Source organism: Adiantum capillus-veneris, chromosome 14 (genome assembly GCF_014529385.1).
Source record: "Adiantum capillus-veneris isolate H3 chromosome 14, ASM1452938v2, whole genome shotgun sequence".
NCBI lineage: Eukaryota > Viridiplantae > Streptophyta > Polypodiopsida > Polypodiales > Pteridaceae > Adiantum > Adiantum capillus-veneris.
Window position 1 is genome coordinate 4924968 of NC_140944.1, and position 21920 is coordinate 4946887.

The following is a 21920-nucleotide window of genomic DNA, read 5'->3' on the forward strand; positions in this document are numbered from 1 at the left end:
AACGTGTTCTTGATGGTATTCTTATTCAACGCATAGTAATCAATACACATGCGCCAAGAGCTATCCTTCTTCTGCACTAGAAGCACTGGGGAGCAAAAGGGTAAAGAACTAGGTTTAATCAACCCTTTTTCTAACAGCTCCTCTACTTGGCTCATAATCACTTTTTGTTAAGCCGCACTAACCCTGTAGGGAGGTCTATTTGTGTTAGGTGCAGCGGAATGAATGTTTGAACTTTGCTCAAGATGAGTGCTCCGTCCGAACTGTGCTCAAGGTTCCTTTTTGTTCTTATGGAAGGTAGAGCCTTCCGTTCTTAATGAGAGAGTGCAATGATCATAACAAAGTGAATGGACACTGTGCATGAGACTGAGAGATAGAGAGAGAAGAGAAATACGACACCAAGACGTTGTAAAACCCTCCTCCGAAGGCACCACTCTCGTCGGCGAGAGTAGTCTACTATTGATTGCACAAACCGATACAAACTGAATGCATGTGACTGATGCACGTCTAGGCTAGGTCGATGTCGACGACGGGGATGACGAGACCGACGCTATGGCTGAAATCTGCTACTCTTTATCTACTGTCCCAAAAACGCTATTGCTGAAATCGGAGGCTGAATGGCTGTTGTCCTCAAAAACGCTAATGGCTGAAATGATTTGACACTAAAACATTGATGTGGGCAGGTTCTTAATGGCTGAAAATCTGCTGTTATGTCCTGCTAAAAACGCAAGGGTTGTGGGTAATTCTGATATGCTGAAAACGCCAGCAAGAGGGGTGGTCTATGGCGATAGTTCCTTGGAGGAAAAACGCTAGGACTGGGACTGTCTGGCGATGAGGCTAGGATGAAAAACGCTAGGGACTGAGTATGCCTGGCGAGGATGCTTGATGAAAACGCTAGGGGATCTGAGTCCCTGCTTGGAGGGAAACCGCCACCAAGGGAAGTTCTTGCTGAGACGTTGCATGTTGAGCATTGGTGCTCCTGCTGCCTCTTCTACCAATTAGTGCTAGTCTAGGTTTGCTTATATACAAACTTACTCAATTTGCCCTACCTACTTTCCAACAAAAGTCACTTAAAAATAATAAGTGAAAAATGTCAAAAATAGGAAAAATAGGCTAAATGCACTTGAAAATTCCCCTGAAGGATTCTGATGGATTCTGATGGGAATGCTTATGATCATGCTGTGTGCAACCAGAGGATATGCATCTACACTAAGTGACTGGACATGCACGGTCTGCGAACAGGCTCACAAAAGTGCCAGATCACTTCTAAATCTAGACTGACTGGACTGACTGAACCCTTGTCGTGCTGTAGCTCGTCCACGAACACATAGGGTTGGATGTGTCACGTGACATCCCCTCCTTTTCAAAGTGAGGTACTGGTACCGAACTGTATGACGTCGAGGGAGATCGCCAATAGCATCCGGAATCCTGGAAGGGACTCTTCGCCGGCCCACTCTGATGTGTGGGTCGTGCGGTACTTGAACTTCATAAAGGTCTGCAACACTTGCTTGTTTGGGCTGCGCCAAAAGCGACACATAGTCTTTTGTGGCTCCTTCGATGCTTCAACTTCATCGAGAGTCATGCTTCTTCCTTCTTCAAGAATCTCCATGGCTGAAAATTCCTGAAACCACTTCCAACACAAAACCATGTAAAGTGATTATCTTGTCTTCCTCAAAGACTGTGCATGCAATGTAGATGAACAAAGAGACAGAGTGCCAAACCGTTCACCACACACACGCAAACAATGAGATCGAATCTTTCCCTTATGATCTAAAGCAATCACCTGTGGCAATTCACAACGGAAATGCCCATGCTTGGTGCTCATACTTTCATGTGCTCTTTCTACGACTGTGTCGTGCCAAGGAAGAGACATGGAATGTGAATTCCTTGAATGCATACCTTTCAGCTTTTCATGAACAATCCGCATGCATTTGTGCTCATTCATGAGTGAAACGTGCTCAACGTACAATATGTAAAGCTTAGGGAAAGGGATCACATAAAAACGCTTACTAAAATACAGGAAACGATCACGAATGAAACACTCGTATAATGCGTGCTGACGAATCATTATCATTCGTGCTGACCTAGGCTCAAGAGCCAAGATAATGCGTGCTAAAACTCAATTTATGCAAATTTATCATTCAATTTATCATGCTTCTCATAATCATGCAAATCCTGTGTGTCATGCTTTGGAGAAGAAGAGACTGATAGAGTCTCCTTCTCCTGAATCCGTTCAATCTTCGCCTACACATTAGCAATGAGAGAGAGAGAATGAACAACTTGCTCTCCACGAATGACAATGGGAGAGTCACTATTGGCATTGAGAGTGAACGTATTTTCTGCCCAATCAATGAGAGGGTTATACAAACAAAACCATATCAGATCCTGAGAGAGGAGAGACAAAAAAAAATTCTACGGAAAGTAGCTTGTTGAACTGTAAACAACACAACAAGACACTCTTTCGTGATGAGAGAGTCCATACCAGGAGCAAAGCCAAAGACCTCGAGAGAAGATTTCTGACTAACCTCTAGGCGGGCTTTCTCAACAAGAGAGGGACTGATCACATCATGCATACTACCTGGGTCAAACAATATGACAAAACGCTGCCCCGTCAGATGACCATAACATTTAATGAGAGACTCATCAATGGGAGGGTCGGGAGAAACTTGGGGCACACTCGTGTTATCATTAATTGCATTGACAGAGGAAGTGGGTTCTGTGGATTCTTTAGATTCATTAGAGTCAAGCTTAGGACATGTGTTGTATGGCAATTCTTTCGTTTCTTTCTTCGCGCTCTCGTTCCATGGCTTCTTGTCGTTCTGCTTTTCTTTCTAGTTGTGTCAATGCAACTCGATTCATTTCTTGGTGTTGTGCCATCATCTCCATCATCGACTTGACCATCCCCTCCATAGAATTTGGTACAACTCGTGGCGTAGATGGGGAAGGGGGTCGGGAAAGCCTCCTGGTGGGGAAAACTCTTCTTTGCCACTCCCATGCTCATCACCTGTATGCGAAGTATCCATTCCGCTTCGGGTGATGACCATGCACTATGATCTTTGGTTCTTAAGTTCACGAGGAACTTGGGTTCTTGCGGGTCTTGGGTTCTGAGGGTCTTGAGGTTCTTGAGGGTCTTCTTTTCCTTGCAATCTGTGTTTGAGAAGGATCTTCTCTTCACCCGAGTTCTGCTCTTTTCCGCGGGCGCACCCCTTGGCGGCCTTGCTCTCACACCAAGGTTATTTTTCCCACCTCACGTCGACTGGCCGGCCGCTAAATGCACAGTCCACTCTCAATGAGTGAAAAGAGGCACACGGGGAGGCTGGACAAGCCCTTCTTTCTTGGGATTCCTGTCACTCTTCAAAAACACGATTAGGAATCGACACGCCCAAGCAAACTTGGGTTCGTGCGACCGCAACAAGCAAAAAAAATCTTGTGATTCTTGTGGTTCTTTCCTTGAGTGATACAGAACGCTGCCAAAGCTCTGATACCAATGTTAGGTGCAGCGGAATGAATGTTTGAACTATGCTAAAGATGAGTGCTCCGGACTGTGCTCAAGGTTCCTTTTTGTTCTTATGGAAGGTAGAGCCTTCCATTCTTAATGAGAGAGTGCAATGATCATAACAAAGTGAATGGACACTGTGCGTGCAAGTGTATGAGACTGAGAGATAGAGAGAGAAGAGAAATACGACACGAAGACGTTGTAAAACCCTCCTCCGAAGGCCCCACTCTCGTCGGCGAGAGTGGTCTACTATTGATTGCACAAACCAATACAAACTGAATGCATGTGACGGATGCACGTCTAAGCTAGGTCGATGTCGACGACGGGGATGACGAGGCCGACGCTCTGGCTGAAATCTGCTACTCTTTATATGTTGTCCCAAAAACGCTATTGCTGAAATCTGAGGCTGAATGGCTGCTGTCCTCAAAAACGTTAATGGCTGAAACGATCTGACACTAAAACGCTGATGTGGGCAGGTTCTTAATGGCTGAAAATCTGCTGTTATGTTTTGCTGAAAACGCCAGGGTTGTGGGTAATTCTGATATGCTGAAAACGCCAGCAAGGGGGGTGATCTATGGCGATAGTTCCTTGGAGGAAAAACGCTAGGGCTGGGACTGTCTGGCGATGAGGCTAGGATGAAAAACGCTAGGGGCTAAGTATGCCTGGTGAGGATGCTTGATGAAAACGCTAGGGGATCTGAGTCCTTGCTTGGAGGGAAACCGCCACCAAGGGAATTTCTTGCTGAGAAGTTGCATGTTGAGCACTGGTGCTCTTGCTGCCTCTTCAGCCAATTAGTGCTAGTTTAGGTTTGCTTATATACAAACTTACTCAATTTGCCCTACCTACTTTCCAACAAAAGTCACTTTAAAAAATGTCAAAAATAGGGAAAATAGGCTAAATGCATTGGAAAATTGATTCTGATGGATTCTTATGGGAATGCTTATGATCATGTTGTGTGCAACCAGAGGATATGCATCTACACTAAGTGACTGGACATGCACGATCTGCAAACAAACTCACAAAAGTGCCAGATCACTTCTAAATCTAGACTGACTGGACTGACTGAACCCTTGTCGTGCTGTAGCTTGTCCACTGGACACATAGGGTTGGATGTGTCACATGACAATTTGGTGGGCTACACCCTGGGACCAAATCTATCGCATGATCCTCAGGCCTCTTCGACGGCAACCGAGACGGTAATGAGTCAAAAAAAAAGTCACAAACTCTCGCAAAAATGTTGACCTACACAGATAAATTTGACTGACAATTATTTGAAACATCACGTGCAAAAATCAAGTACGCAGAAAGATGATTCTTAATTACAAAAGTGATAGACAAAGCCGATACAATAGAGACAGACTCCCCTTTAAGCTTTACATCCAGGATGTGAGTTTTGCCCCTATGCTGCAAGGTGACCTTTTTGTTGAAGCCATCCAACACTCCATGTACAATGGTGGGAATCATTTGTGTCCCTTGGTACAATGGTGGGAATCATTTGTGTCCCTTGGCCATTGACATTTTGGTTCCCTGGTGCCATATTTGCTTGCTAGTCAAAAAAACTAGTCATACCAAAAGGGGCTTGTGGCACCCCAAACTGGCCTTGATTGCACTGAAATCCTAGTTGTAAGCCGTTATTGCTATACATGCACTGCATACCCCAAAAGCTTGTGGCACCCCAAACTGGCCCTAATTGCACTGAAATCCTAGTTGTAAGCCGATATTGCTATCTATACATGCACTGCATACCCCCAAAGATTGTTCGTGACATGTATTGTTGGTATCCAGGCGCTTAACCTCCCATGCTTTGAAACACAGATCCACCCCTGAAGCCGATTTGGCATCATGCACTACATACCCCCAAAGATTGTTCCAGACATGTACTGCTGGTTTCCAGGCGCTTAACCACCCCTGCTTTGAAACACAGATCCAACCCCTGAAATACCCAAGATGTGCCACAGTGGTGGAAAAACCTGATGCATAGCCTGGAAATAAACTCCCTGTCCATTTAATCCGACAATTGGCCTCTGTAAGGTGGCTGGCTGAACTCATAAAGTCTGTAGAATTGGTGTCCTATCCACCTTTTCGTGGACAGAAAGAATTTATCTTGGAAGCCGAACTGACTCCGCAACATGTGACTGCGCCCTGCCCTATTGGGACGCATAAGGAACCTAGGCTTGAGCCTCAATGGGCTCTACTGCATGAAAATTGTTTTGTCTACTGTGACATCGGTGGAGCCTGCCGGAATTCCATAAATGTGGGATTCTGCACCAACCGAGAAAACACATTCACAACAACAATCGACTATCCTATACGCATCCTCCTCTAGTTGCCCAATCATAAACCCTTGAACTTGTGGAGCATTCGCATCAACAAAAGGTACAAACAGCGGTGGTCAACAACCCTCGCCAACCTCAAACACTGGAAGATCAGCATGTCTGTCCTGCAAAGAGGAACCCTCTTCCCTGGTGTCATTCGTCCTGTCAGCCATAGTGTAATTCCAAGTTCATGTGCTTGTGTCTTCACCGAAAACCAACCAAGGCTCAGTTCTTGAGAAAAAGTGATTCTGTCCCGATGATAAAACCATGTAACCGGCCCGTAGGCTCACTAAAGCAAGGTACTTTGGCTTTCACCCGATCTTTACTTTGATTAACTTTACCTGTACTTCACAACACAGAGGAACTCCACGAATAAACTTGAGACTAGAATTCAACACTTCACACAAACCACGACTTGGCAGCTAGAGTGCTCCCAAGTAGACACTGACACCGCATTAGCCCCAAAGGTTGGCGCCCCTTTCAGTATTTCTTTATTCAGTTAAACTATGGAGAAAAACCTGTAAATTCCTACGAGCTGTCCCACTTTTATTGGGCTGAAAATAACCTACTCTAGCCCAATTTCGACAGCATAACTACAAAAGGAGGCTTCATAGACAAAATCCCAATACCCTAGGTGATTTCCCGCACACATTAGAGCACTTTGACAAACCAAGAGAGAAAATACAGCACGTTCAATCTCTGGTTTTTTCCTCTAAAATGCACCGGATCACCTGTTTCACAGTTCCCTACTTCCCCGAAGCTCCTGGAACTATTAGGGATCAAAAAGGGTCAAAACCCTAAACTTGCAGAAAAACACAACAAGCTGAAATTCCCTGTTTTGGGCTCCGTTTTGCGTGCCGGTCGCATCCGTAGCGAGCCCTCAAGCTCCCGCACCTATAGGGCTATTTGCCCTTTGATTTGGACGAGATTTCCCACGTGAAATCTCTCCGAATCCTGTACCTGTGGGGGATTAGCAATAAGCTAATCGAGTACCTGTGCAAGAGGCTCTTGCATTGACAATCGCGCATAAACACACACACAATTGTACATCCAGATGTGTAGCCCTTGAGCAGGCATCATGTTCTGTATTCAAGAGGGGAAAGAGGTGCACGAGAGCGGAATCATCGTGCTACATAGAATAGAGGAGAAGGCAAGCTTTCCATTAAAGCTGTAAACCTGCACCCACTACTCACACACACACATATTGTAGCCTTTGAGCTGGGCATCACGTTTCTGTATTCAAGAGGGGAGAGAGGTGCACGAGAGCGGAATCATCGTGCTACATAGAACAAAGGAGAAGGCAAGCTTTCCATTAAAGCTGTAAACCTGTACCCCTACTCACACACACACATACTGTAGGCTTCACAGTCAAGAAGATCAGCCCTTCTCTCTCAATTTTGGGTGCCCCCAACTGATGTGGCTTGCTTGAGAGCTCTGAAGCCGCCAAGTGTCCAATTGGCTCTTTTGAGTTAATTTCCTAGTACCCACCAACTTATGAAGTGTCCCACTTTTACTGCTCGGATTCCAATGCTAATCGGTCCAACCAACTTGTGGCGACTAGGCCTTCACTGTTGCAGGTGAAACTCTCGGCCATCGGCCATTTCACACTGGCCATACAATGTCCAATCATTTGTGACTTCAAAAAGAGGGTCCCAAAAATTAAATAAAAATCAAGGTAAAGGAATCAACAACTAAGGTTAGCGGTTGGCACAGCCTCGTGATAGGGAAAGTATAAATACTGCAATGTCCTCATGCGACCGACTCCATTGGACATGATCCTCCAACGACAAAGCATACACCCCTCACTGACCACCTTATTACCGGCAAATAGCTGAATAGGGTTCACTGTACTTACGCATAAAAATAGAATATCGATACAAGACTCTTGGAACAACAACAGCTCAAGCAGAGGACTCCTAAACACATGATAAAAGGAGTTACAGACTCCAATTACTTCCATCTCCTCGTGTCCCACATTTCATATCTACCAACCACTTCCTTTAAAAATTTACCTAGCCATATAACTTGTCTACGAATACATCCTTACAATCTTCAGGCTTTTTTGTCTTAATGACATAGTCATTTCAGATTCTTTCTTCGTTCCTTCTCTCTGTCAGCATCTGTGCATTGAAGCCCTTCCTAATTATTCAAAATCGATTCTGCTACACTCATGGGAAAGTAAGAGGCAGCACAGAAGCATCATGAACAGCTGGAAAACAAGAGCCTAGCCAGGATTCCCTTTTTCAGTTTCCTCCATAACGTACAGCACCATATGATGGTAAGAAACAGCACAATCAACATAAAACTTATATTTCAACCTCCAATGCAGCCAGCTTGTCAGTTCAGAAACAAAGCCTGCTTTCACCTCTTGAAACGGCAATAGAAATAGCGGGCTTTTCGCAGCCTTCGACGGAGAGCAGCCATCGATTTTTCATCGGCATCATAGTCCATGTCGCTTTCTCCCATTCTTCCTCCAGAAGGTTTGAACGAAGGATCCTCATCAGCCTGCATGATTTCACGATTTGGAGCAAATCAATCAAAATCACTTTTATGATCTGCAAGCCAGTACTTCGCAAAAAACGATCTAAAATGTCCAGAAACGGAAACACGGACCATTTGCAGCAGCATATGGTCGATCACATCCATGTATGGTCGTAACGGATCCCTCCTTGACATTTGATTGGAAGTGGCTTGAGCAATCTGGCATAGGTGCATAAATGGTCACAAATAGAGGCCAACCTGCAGAATAATGGAGCCTAATGTAACAGCACAAAGACTGTGAAGCTTAAAAGGCCTTAATGACCATGCTTCACAAACATATGAAATGTCAGGATGAATAGAAGACAATATTACCACTATCGCAGTTGATAATTCTTGATGAGCATCATCAAGACTCACTGCCACCTTTGCCACACTATGCGAGAGCCGTTTGTGACGATAAGTCCAATTTGCATTTCGCCAAATACTGCGAGGAATCTCTAGTAAACCGAATCCAAGAAGAAAGGCGCCCGTGACAAGACCAAAAGTATTTGAGCAGGCAATCGCAAGCCCCATAACACGATTCCTGTCAAGCAAGTACAAATACTGCTATAAAGAGACAGTACATTGTCAATACAGTTAACTTTTATAACTGTCAAACTCAAATTCAATGAAAGCACAGCACACTGAAAACTATAATATCATGCACCTGCCTCAAACGATGCAGGCAATGCGCCATATCTTTTGACAACCTTGAGCCCCAGGTCTAATCTTATGATGGAGTAAAAATTACCAGACATAGCATCTATTAAATTCTCAGCTTGCACAGCCTTGCCACAATTCCTTTAAGCATATTGTCCAAAGAGTTAAGGTCTTTACCTACCTTTTTAGTACGTCAGCTTTTAACGCTCTTTGAGCGAACGGCAAGAAGTCTATCCATCCTTTACTTCTCTATTATTCAACTGTTTAACCTTAACTTGTTTCTGGGGACAGAGCCTTCCTTCGACTACACTTCACAACTTAACAATGCTCACTGCATCTACATATGTGACTAAATGCCCAGTGCAATGTTCTCTAAAGCCTACCATCTCCTAGATGATGCAAATAAAATCTTTCCCATAATTAACATCCCAGTAAAAAATATACCAGTTACAGTATCTCAAGGTTTTTCTTTCTTTGAGAAAAACGCATTACCATTGCAGCTTGTGAAGTATTAGAAGAATGGCAATTCCAAGAAGCCCCACTGTTCCAACACTCAAGTAGAATACCAAGTTAACATGTATACTAGTTTTCAATCTCTGAGTAACAGTAAAATCGCCAGCATCTTCATATCCTTGCAGAAGAGGAACAATAAGCCTGCGAATTGCAGCATGAAGTTATAGTACCACATATGTCATATATCTATATCTCATATATAGCAGGATAAACAGCAGTTGAAAAATAACTTCTTGGAATTAAGATACCACATTCACCGTCTGAAAGCTAAAAAAACAAACTGAATTCTTTGAGAGTCACAAAAAACGAAGAAATCACCGACTATTCCAAAAGAAAAAATGAACGACTCAATGGTTTATTACTCCAAAGACATGAAAATCATACAATACTACAATCAGCCTCAGAGCAGTGTTTCCTTCTGAGTTGAGCATGCAACTGTGACTGATGCAAGAAAGGCTCTGAGACCTGCTTTTATAGCTCAGGGCTGCCAGTAAGAATAGAAGCGAAAGCACCACAGCATCCATAGAATTGTGTCACCAAGAGGTGTATCTTGGCATCTACGTATCTTATGTTTATTTTTTATATTTTCCCCTGAAGCTTTTGATACGGGCAAGTAGGCAAGGCCTAAAGGTCCCAAGACAATGTATTGCCAATGTGAAATGGGCCAAGGCCAAGGCCAGTTGGCCTTCAGCATGGCTTGTGTATGAGCCAGTCAGCACTGAAATCCGAGGTGTGGGCACCACTTTGAGGGCTTGGATTATGTTTTTATATGTGGACAAAGTCAATTATAAGGTCTTGTCCTCTTTATTATCTGAGTCAGCTGGTCTTTTCCTTTGTGGACAAACTCTAGCAAAGTGACCAGGCTGCTCGCATATAAAGCATTTATTCTCAGCCATCAAGACCTTTTCCTCGAGCAACTTACCCACAAAAGGATTCCTTTTTTGTTTCTTTGCTTTGATTGATGCGTTGTAACGAAAGCCCCAAATTTCAGCAGTGTCAATTCCGTACCATTGTGAACTGGGTGGAACAGTTAAACTTGAAAGGGGTTGAGGCATTTTTCTATTGGCCAGCGTTACATCAAGATGTTGACACATTTGTAAGATCATGCTTAGAATGCCAAAAAGTCAAATTTGACAGGAGAAAGCAATTGGGATTGTTGCAGCCATTGGGAAAGCATAGCGATGGACTATCTTTGATCTTCCAAGAATGCAAGCAGGCAATGATGGGATTTGGACTATCATTTGTAGGTTCATAAGCAGGCCCATTTCATTCCTGTTAGGAAGAAGATAAAGCAAGAACACATGGTCAAGATAATCATGAGCAATATCTTTAAATATCACAGGATGCCTCAGTCAATTGTTAGTGACAGGGATCCACGTATGACGAGACTTTTCTAGAAGGCATTGTTTGAGAACATGGGCACTACGCTTAAGTTCTCATCTTCGTTTCATCTACAAACTGATGGACAATCAAAAGAGGCAAATTCTACTATCCTAGATCTGCTCAAATGTTATGTGACAGAGCACAAGGCAACTTGGGAACACCATCTCCCATTGGTTGAATATAATAACATTGTGAATACGTCAACAGGCAAGGCACCATTTGAGATAGTGGAAGGAGGGAAGAAAGTCCCACCCATTCTGCAAACCAAGGCCAAGATATTTGAGGCAGACAAGTATGTGCAAGATAGGGATGAAACATACAAGGTGCTCTCGAGAGAACTCAAGCCAAGCAAACGAAAGCTACTGATCATCACCGTCGTGAACTTGTAATTTTACTTGGTGATTGGGTACTTTTGCGCTTTGAAAAGGACAGCTTAAGGAAAGGCAAGGAATGTTTGTTTCCTAAGCTCAGCATGCGATATTATGGTCCTTTTCAGATTTAAGAAAAGATCAGTGACGTAGCTTCCAAGTTGAAGCTACCAGAAGGTTAAAAAATACATAATGCTTTTCACGTTAGCCTTCTAAGGCTCTGTGTTGGTGATGTGCCAGAGAATAAACTTGAGGAGGAACAGCCCGAAGTGAAAGAATTGGATGAGATTCTTGTTCCTAAACAGATATTGGCACACAAGGTAGGTTAGAGGAAAGGTTGCAAGACGCTATCTGGTGAAGTTCAAGAACTATACATCTTTGGATGCTAAATGGATGGTTGATTCACCTCAACTATTGCAACTATATCTTGAAGCCTTTCATATGGAACCCACAGTGACTTGATGTAGCCCTTTGGAGCCCGGTGAGAGCATGGTTCATGATGCTGAAAGGAGAAGTTATGCAATTGTATCTACTCTTTCCATACAGAATTTGGCTAGAGAAGTTTGTGCTTGAGAGTACACCATAAGTCTTCCATGCTTGATATATGTGTGATAGCCAGGTTGGTGGGATTGTTTAATCATCCAACGCTACATTTCTGGAAGCATGTATATCTTGGATTCCCATCATAGAATATATGTGATATCAAGAGATATTGTCACAAACCGGTGTGGCATAGACACACACCCCGGCTGGCTGCGGCTGCAGGCTGAAGTGCTGACGTGGCAAAATTTCAGGATTTTTCGCAAGCTGCTGACATGGCAGGACTGTACAACAGTTTCCGCAACTTGCTGATATGGCAGGACTGTATGGCAGTCTCCGTAAATCGCGGCAGAAAAAAGCGGCAGCTATACGGATCTTACGTTGGCTGATTTGCGTGGAAAAAAAAAAGCAAGGAAAAGACCTACGCAATGTAAAAGCTCGTGAAGCTTGCTTTATTTTAAATGATTTTTATGGGCAACTTTTGGGGCTCTGCTTTTGGCATCCCTTGTAAACCTTTATAAGTGTGGCTTGGGCTCCCACTTCTCAGAGCATCTGGACGCAGAGTCTGAGAGTGAGACCCTCCCCCTCCCTTGTACCTTGAGCACAGATTTTAATACAAAAAGAAATACCGAAGTGGCGCCAGTCTTTGGGGCCAATACCTCTTGGCACGAAACTCCGTCGGGCCGGTGTCGAATCTAATTGTGAATGTGAATTCCTGTCGTGTCGCGGTAGATTCTTCACTTGGAGTGTCCAAGTTTGTTACAAATATCCGCATGTATTATTGGCATGCAAGCAAAATTGCTTGCAGTATTTCAAGGGTGGGGTATGTCACTAGGAGGTGTATTTTTCAGGTTGCCTTCTTTAAATATGTAGTACATATTTTTATTTTTTTTCTTTTTACTTGTTTCCCTGGAACCCTTGAAAAGGTGCAAGTGGACATTGCATGGCAGTGTGAAACGGCTGCGGCCGAACATGTTTCTCACATCAAGAGTCTAGGTCGGTCAGTTGGGACTGGTTGGGCCAGTTAGCACTGAATTCTGATGAGTATGGAAGCATGTGTGCGCCAAATGGAATAGGCCACTCGGTAAGTCACAACTTTATTAGTTGGTGGGAGCTAGGGAATTAACTCAAAAGAGGCAAACTAGACACATGGCAATACGAGAGCAACCTGCAAGTCAACACACTTCCAGAGTCACTCATCCCAAGAGGGGGCTCCCATTTTGAGACTAGAGGCTGATTTTTGAACATTAATTGACCTACAGAGTGTGTGTGAGTAATGGATGCAAGTTCACAACTTTAATGGAAAGCTTGCCTTCTCCTTTGTCTCATGTAGCGCGATGATTTGCTCTCATGCATCCCTCTCTCCCCTTTGCACATATGGTAATGCCCCACTAGTTGGGCTACTCAGATGATTATATACCGTTCTGAGGGTTTTATGCGCGTTTGCCCAAGGCAAGAGCCTTTTGAACAAGAACCGGATTAGCTAATTGCTAATCTCCCACAGATACGCACAGTTCCTTCGCAAAAGATTGCGAATTTGGAGAGTTTTCTCGCGTGAGAACTCGTCCAAAATACAAGGGAACTGTCCCATTGCGTGCGGGAGCCCTAGGGACACGCGTTGAAACCGGCTTGTAGGGCAGTAGACTTTCGCTTTCACCCGATCATTACTTCGTTAACTTTACGACACAAAGGAACTACACGAATAAACTTGTGACTCGAATTCAACACTTTAAGACATTTCACGGCTTGGTAGCTAGAGGGCTCCCAAGCAGACAGCGATACCCTGGTGGCCCCAAAGACTGGCCAAAGACTGGCGCCCCTTTCGGTATTCTTTATTCTTAAAACACTTCAGAGAAACCTATAAACTTCTACAAGTTGTCCCACTTTTATCGAGTAAAAATACCACTACTCTAACCCAATTTTGGCAACACCTCCCATACATAGATCAGCTGGAAATTTGTGATGGAGCTATCATGGAGCGGCAGACACCTTAGTCATTTAGGAACTGATTGAGGAAGAATGACAAGGGTATAAGTGTGCCGCTTGTATAGCTAAGATAGATAGAATGTTGGAAAAGACAAGAACATGCCTCATAAGTATACATTCTAAGGATATGTAATGGTTGCATGACAAAGTGAATTGTCTGACTTGTCTGTCAATTGATTCCCCTGTCTTCAATCTTTTTTTCCCTCCTAGTAGGATAATATGACCTTGGAATGTACACTTACCGAAAGGTTCAGTGGGTGGGTGGGTGGGTGGGTGGATCCGGAGGGTTAGATGGCCGGAAGTTGATCTCAAGGTATTTATGTTTAGTCTATCAAGTAAGGGATTCCAAACTACGGAGTGGGGTTTAAACGGGACAAGGGATTACGAGTAGTAAGCAATCACCGTCCTCTTAGGGGAACGTGATAACTGCCGTGCCCAACTTGATCGACAAAAGGGGTTATGGCTCTACTTTTGTTGCATAGATAGACCATCACTCTTTGCGCTATGTCTGTGATCAGGGTGATCTCAAAGGCCGGAAGGCTAGATGGGTTGAGCTTATGCAAGAGTTTGACTTTGAGATTCGTTACAGAAAAGGATCCAACAATCAAGTTGTTGACGCACTCGGTCAAATTCTTGAAGTTACTACCTTGTCTATGGCTGAAATCTCGACGGATCCACTCTCTGAATTGAGAGATTCAGAAACTCTCGCTTCTCTCCCACCACAAATTGTTGTCCCTCCACCCTTTCTTCGCCACCTAAAGAGAGGGGCTCCTCTTTTGCGATGGCCATGAATTTCCACCTAGTGTCCATCATCACTCCCCCTGCGCCCACCTCCTACTACCTAGATCTGCACCTACTTGATGTGATTCTAAACGTGGTCCATTTCAACCTCCAAGTCAGAGCACAAAGCGTCTCTCTCTCTCTCTCTCTCTCTCTCTCTCTCTCTCTCTCTCTCTCTCTCTCTCTCTCTCTCTCAATGATTTTCTCCATCTAAACCTGATTTTCTATCAAAACCAGTCCTCTATCTAAACCTGATTTTCTGTCAATTCTCTCTCCAGAGAAGACTGATTTTCTCAATCTAAACCTGACTTTCTATCCTAAACAATTTCCTCTCCTTATAAATTCTCTCGGAAGTCTGCTAATTTTATCTCTCTAAAACAGTAAAAGCTCTTAGTTCAATAATAGAATTGCAAAATAAGCATTAATAGTAAAACAATTCGGAACATGCCATAGAATCAAGTAAAAGTTCTCTTACGAAGAACATAAATTTTAAATGATTCAGTAACTGTTCAGATCTTCAAAGAGCTAACACAGGTATATTTCTACCCTTACCAAGTAAGACAGAAGGTACTCCAATAGGACCAGCTCCAGAGCAGATTGATACCAGAATTGTTGCCATTTGAAAGAGTCTGCATGCAATTAGCGCTATAACATACATGCACGCGTAAACACACATCAAGAACCAAGTCGAGACTAATGTACGCAAAGCAAGGTGAATAAGTACCGTCCATATGTCTGCGGGAACAAGAACAATTATGGAGAGGGAGCAAAACCAAGTATAACCGACGGCTGTGAGGACGTAGCGTGAGACATCAGGCCCAGCAAAATACCTCAAAGTCGCCACCACTATGCCCAGGGTGAATGGCAATCCGATCGCGTAAAACATCCACATGCCTTCAGCAAAGGGATGGGCAACAACGCAGGCAGACAGAGAGAGAGAGAGAGAGAGAGAGAGAACAATGCCTGATGCTCCAATTTAAGTAATTGAATTTTTAAGAAAGTAAGGCTCACCCCCCGAAGGCAGTGATCACGCAAAGCAAGGGGAAATGTAATGCTATACCCACATCTTTCCCAACTATAGTTATCTATTAAATAGTAAATCAAGCTATTTTTATTAAAGATGTCATGTGATCAGCAGTACAATATCTGTTGCAGCAAGTAAAAGGTGACTAAGAAATGGAAGGGGTTTCTTCAAGCACCTCTTAGCAAAAATGCAAGGAATTTCTCTGATGACATGCATCAACGGTCTGAAAATGCAAGAAGTTGTATGGGGCTAATGCTATCCCTTAAGAAAGCCCTCCATATGCATTGTTAAGAGCCTATGGGGGAGCCCTTTGTTTGTCTTTTCACCATAGTTGTTCATGCTTATTGAGGGGGGGTGCTAGTATTAAGAGCCCTTTCAATTTTTTATTGTTAATTGGAAGGGGTTCTAAAATGAAAACAAGGTCTCGAGAATAAAGGCCCCTTACAAACACCAAGCTTGGTTTCATATTGAGAAAAGCCTAGCTCCCTCTTCACCTTAAGCACCATAGCTTAAACATTCACAAGGTACAAAAGGAATGTGTATCCAAGTACCTTTCATGCATGCCCAAATATATAGACCAAAACTACATCTGAAACCATTAGTGGCTTCCAAAGCGCTTTATTGGATTTTGTAAATGCCTCAAAACTAACATCAAAAGAATGCTTTCTCTTGGATACTATAAATGCTTCGAGTATTAGGACACAGTTTGGCTTGTTGAAGTATTAATGTGACCAATGGATGTTGGACATGTCATTCACCTTTAAAAGCTTGTTATGATGATCCATAAAGGAGAAAAACATCAACTGCACATTGCAATTCTCCAGTAAATACATTTTGGAAGAGGAAGGCTAGTGTGGTGCTTTATTTGTCTTGTTATGAGAGCACCAATATTTTTTTGGAGAATTTTTCGTGTTCAAGCATGTGAACAATAACTGCCATTATGTCTTCATGAACCCACCAACTTGTCATACCTATGTCCAACCATAAACTTGCTCTCTACTTCTCAAAAAATGTCATACCTCTATCCAACCACAAACCTGCCTACGTATTAAAAAGAAGGACAAATACCCACTAAGCTTACTTGCTCTTCTCTTTCCCCTCTCTCTTGTGGTGTCTTCATGAATACTCCCCTTCCGTAGAACCCTTCCCTTCCACTGCTTCTTAACATCCAAATCTACATTGACGACTTGTTGAGGTTGTGCACTCTTGCTCCCATATATATCGGTCCAAGGAAGCTCTCTACCTACCAAACAAATCATGGCTTAGATCTTTGATGCTAGCTTCAAGATTTTGTGAAGGCCTTTGAGAGGCCAAAATCCATATATACTCACATGTGCACGTTTATATGATGGGCGAGCAATTCTAACGGGCAAGTAGGCAAGGAAGTCAAAGAAGAAGACACCGCAAGGAGGTGCAAGCAAAGAGATGCTACTATGTCTAATCAGAAAGAGGTTACTACTGATAGTAGCATAAGCCCACAACCAAGCTTTGACAAGCAACGAGTATGAATTGTAGGCTCCCAATTGCACTGCTCATTACTCTTTCCTTGAATTGCACACATGTACACACACACACACACCACACACACTCCTATAAGCTTTTGCAGCCATTGAAGTACATCCATAAATCCCTATGTTGAGAATGCATTTGTCTTTGTATACCCTTACATCTCTTGGAGAATTATGCTCCCAAAGCAAGGATTCCGCACTCTCCATAGCATTGAATATTGTACTGTTGTACTAGAAATCCACCGACAACTACATTAATCAAGTCAAGTGACACAAAAAAAAAGAGTAGAGAGAGAACAAAGGACTTTGAAAGGAGTATATATCTACCTTTGGATATGTGTCACAACAAGTGTCCTACCCCAAGGAGAGTTAATAGGCAAGAATCTATATATAGCATGAGCCTTTATATTGTTGGGTTAAAGGCTTGTGGCCATCTACCCACAGTGATAGACCCAACAGCTACTACTAACTATGACAAACCATTTACTCTTCATATATGCAATAAAGAACACACACCCTGATGCTCCTCAGATGTTCCTTCCTTGAGCATGGTTCTCCCAAAGCAAGCTCTCTCTTCTTCCTCTTCCCTTTCCTGCACGCACGTACGCACATGGGACACATCGCCCTCACAATTGGTATCAGAGCCCGGCTTGATGGAAATCAATGAAACCTCAACCTTAGAGCAGCGCTGGAGTGGAAAGGGGCACATAGAAGCAACATTTCTAGAATCAACAATAAATTTCAAGCAAGTAGAAGGGAGAGAGGGAGTTTTCCAGAATTCAGCAAGAAAAGAAATACGCAGCGCTAGAGTTCTTCTTTGGAGCTCACGAACAGCATCTGAAAAAGGGGAATTTAGTGCAACTTATTTTTTCTTTTTTAAGAAAGCGTGGTTGTTTGTGTACACACACACACACACACACACACACATGCACGCACATGCACACGAGCTTGTGCATAAGCTAGAGCACCGGTAGTTTTGGAGTGTGTGCAAACATTGGCACACAGCAGGAGACGACCCGGCCTCAGATAGTGCATCGTAGAGAGAGAGTGGGCATAGCTCTCTGGCCTCATCACAAGTCGAGTGAGAGGCACTCTACGGCTTTCCATCATTTCCACGCTCGACACATACAAGGATTTTCTTTGACATCAAAGAGCGGGTCAAAGCATGAGTAGAGAGCAAGAGAGATATAAGGTCTCTTTGTGGTTCTTGATTATCGACATCGTGTTCATCTCCTGGCATCGATGAGCCAGGCTCTTAGACTCGACATCCATTCTCCTCCAACACCATCTCGGTCTTGACCTTTGTTAGTACCTTCGACATCGGCGGCCTTTCTAGATCCACCATTGATACCCATTCTCAATTTTTCATGGCATCCCATACATTGGATTGCGGCATCAGTGATGGATTTTTTACGACCTCTGTGTTTTTGACACTTTCATCTGGCAACGAAAGACAGCATTGGCTTCAGATATCTAGCTCTTCTGCTCATAGGTCTGGGAGCTTTAGAGCCCACATGTGTTTTCTTTTTGTGGCCAAACACATTGACAGGCATTATTGCTCGCCTTAGAGTGGTTTTGCTTCTCCTTTTGTATCAAACTTATGTATGTCTATTGTGGTCACATTTGATGCACGCACTTATCTCCGAGCTTTAGATAGACACAGGTAGCGACTCTCATTGTTGGATACAGGTACAAGGTCATCACAAGCATTTTTGGCATGATTTTTTTGGTAGTAATTTCATTGTTGATGCATTTTGTTTTTTTGAGCACCTCGAGTGCCATTGAGCTCTTTAGAGAGCAGGTATCGATCTTGTCTACTGCTTGCATTAGTTTTTGGGACCTGTTTGTGCGCGGTTCTTACTCAAGTACTTGAATTGTAGAAACTGCTTTATCTACTTCATGTGGAGCCATTTTTGGGCATTTTTGGTAGTCCCGGCCGTTTCTGAGACTTAGATTAGAAGAGCCCTTTCTGAGACTATGGCTAGTCTCTTATGTCTGCTTAGCTTTTTGGAGGGTCCTGTGTGAGGGTTTTTTTTTGAGTTGGGGTATTCCCTACCTATGCATTTTGTAACACTTTGAGCACCGTTTTGGCTTGAGATTTTGCTCCCGATACAAAGGAGTTTATAGACAATGAGAAAAGATCCTAGTTGAAAACCAAAATTGGAGTTAGAAACTTGTCGTTATTGACAAACATAGTTACCACAGTAACTGTAGTGTGTATAGTCAGCCAGTAATCTAGTCGGGTATCTATAAATAGGGCCTGTTACTCATTTTGTGGGTTGTTGTTCATTCTGAAGTCTACTGCGACTCTTTTGTACTCATTTGGCATTTGCTCTGAACATTATTTGCTCTCGTGACTGTATGTAATTCTAGTTGTATACATTCAGTTCTGAATATATTCTAGTTCTAACTCCAGTCTCTTATCTTCTATTTCCACTTCAATCTTTATTTGATCGAATGTCATCTGGAGTCTAATCTGAAGTTTGTATGTCTGATCTGATCTAATTGACTCTAATTCTCCAACCATCAGAAGTGACCATCTCATTCCATTTTGGTGATCATAGTGGTGAGATGAATAGCTCTTGACCGAGAATCTATCTCCCATTTGGGATGAGTTAGCTATTGCAGTTCATTAATGTCACCAACAAAGAGTGGGACGTGGAAGAAGATCCACTAGAAGGCTCATGGAGAATCAAGATTGTATCAGAACCATTCTCGGGGAATCAGAGCGAGGATTTGATACTGGGCCTACCTTCGAGTATGATAGAGTTCTGTCGAGACAACGGTATTCCAAAACAGTCGAGGGATGCTCTCGGTTGAATATGTATCAGAGGATAGCTAAGGGAAACACTGTCTAGAATGCAGGACTAATAGGAATGAACATTGATGTACAATTTGTTCAAAAGTGAATTGGTCTTCTATCCAAACCGTTTAGTTCGAAATGTCAGCTTTGTCACTCCAAATATCACTCAAAGTACCATTGTTGAGCAAAGTATACTGCTTGGAGGTCCTTTCAGAGGCATGATGCTTGTTTGCGTGAAGATGTTTTGGCAATTTTGGAAGTTGTCAAGGAATGGTGGAAGCAAACCTTGCTCTTGAATATCCAATCACATAAGACTTGTGGCTATTGTCAGAAGAGAGATCACAATGTTTTGAATGCTAAAAATTGTCCGTATTCGATTCTTCAAACTTTGGTGGATATCCATATGCAACTTCAAAACCAATTGGATGACAACATGCAGGTTCAAATAGAATTTCTCAAATCGTAAAAAACTTCATTTGGACAAATTTTGCTTCAGAGCAACAAGATTAGAAGGACCAAAAGTGCCATTCTCAAGAGTTGATGATGGTGCAATTAAGTATTCCACATTTGAATGAAGAATGGTAAGAAGTATCACATGATCTGATGACTACTCTTGCCTTTGGCAAGACACACATGGCTTGTGAGGAATTGGATCGTTTCCAAGACTTGTTATAGAGAATGGAATATGATACTAATCTTGGGCAGGACGTTCAAAGGTGGTGGAAAAGGATGTTGAACGATGAATATAAAGGCATTATCAGGATCAAAATGCTGGAAGATTATCTTTCATATTGACGATGGAGGATGCACGACTTTCACCATAAGTGAGGGTAGTTCCCAAGAAGATGGAGGCACTCATTACAAAGGAAGTGATGGTGATCCATGAGGAGGGGAATGTACTTGTCATCTATACAAGGGGAGTTCAAGAACACTATAGTATGGTAGGTGTGTGTGGTTGTGACCAGGGAATGCCGAATGAGAATCTTATTTCTGCAATTGTATGTCAAAACATGAATTTTAGTGAGAACAAAGGAGTTCAAAATGGTGACATGATGTTACCAGACCTAGTCAACCAAGGAACCATATCTGATCAACAATAAAATTAGACCTTGGGTAATGGGAACCACTTATGAATGAATCTCAGAGATAATTTCTCTAGCTTTTCAAAATTAAGCATAAGCTATTGAGGTTAGATGATTGGGGTAGCATCATGTTACAAATCAATTCAAAATCTAAACATTTGGTCAGTAATTCTATTAAAAGTTGTTTAGTAGGGAAGTCCAAAATCTATGAAGAGGCAGTGGCTAGACACGAACTTCACGAGGTGAGATTCCGGAAGATGAACACCACAGTTTAGGGAAGCAAAGATGTCGATTTCAAAAGTGTCTGATAACCAACATTCAAAAGAATGAGTTGTTGCATGGACAACGAACCAACAGATAGGAATTCATATGGGCATCCTCAGAACAAACAAGCCCAGGCTCACGCAACTGTCTTCAAGAAATCTTTCAGAGCACTAGCTAGGAGGATAAGATTTCGGTCTGAGATATTTGAGAAGGCCAAGGATCGGCAAAAAATGAATCGCTTGATTTTTTAGCAATTGTATAATCCCATTTTAGATATGGAAAATCAAGACAGTGTATCATCCATTAGGATTTTCAATGCTAGGGGTCTATAATGGGGCCAAAATCAAGTTGTACTATCCCACATCAAAGGAAACCCCAGAACCAGTATCCCACAACACGATGAATTCATAACCAAATGAGGAACCTTTAGACTTATTGAATAGCATACTAGAAGTACTCCACGTAGAGAAAAGTCAAAACCAATAAAATTGTTGGGGATGGTCCAAGTTCAAGATCGAATCAAGGAGGAATCGAAGGTGTCTGAATTGCATAAAAGTAATTGGTAGGTCATTAATGATCAAATCCTTTTGGGGACCGACCAATGCATGTGCACGATGTCAAAAATGATGGGTAGAATTGCTACAAGCGAGTGGTGCATTCATGGCTCGAATTAGAATAACT

The 21920-nt window shown here is 42.8% G+C and overlaps 1 protein-coding gene across 3 annotated transcripts in view; it reads right to left on the reverse strand.

Moving 5' to 3' along the window:
• Positions 1-15582, reverse strand: part of LOC147441827 (LMBR1-like membrane protein) — a 54587-nt gene extending 39005 nt beyond the window's left edge. For 2 of the 3 annotated variants that reach the window (XM_086528221.1, XM_086528219.1), the window contains exons 1-6: positions 15283-15581; positions 15111-15187; positions 9481-9642; positions 8662-8872; positions 8422-8508; positions 8174-8313 (exon numbers count right to left, since the gene is read on the reverse strand). In XM_086528221.1, coding sequence (XP_086384347.1) covers positions 8174-8313; positions 8422-8508; positions 8662-8872; positions 9481-9642; positions 15111-15187; positions 15283-15450 — 845 coding nt within the window. In that variant the 5' untranslated portion in view covers positions 15451-15581. Of the gene's footprint in view, positions 1-8173; positions 8314-8421; positions 8509-8661; positions 8873-9480; positions 9643-15110; positions 15188-15282 lie in introns of all 3 variants that reach the window. The other variant, XM_086528222.1, reaches the window with a different exon arrangement.
• Positions 15583-21920: the final 6338 nt, after the last annotated feature.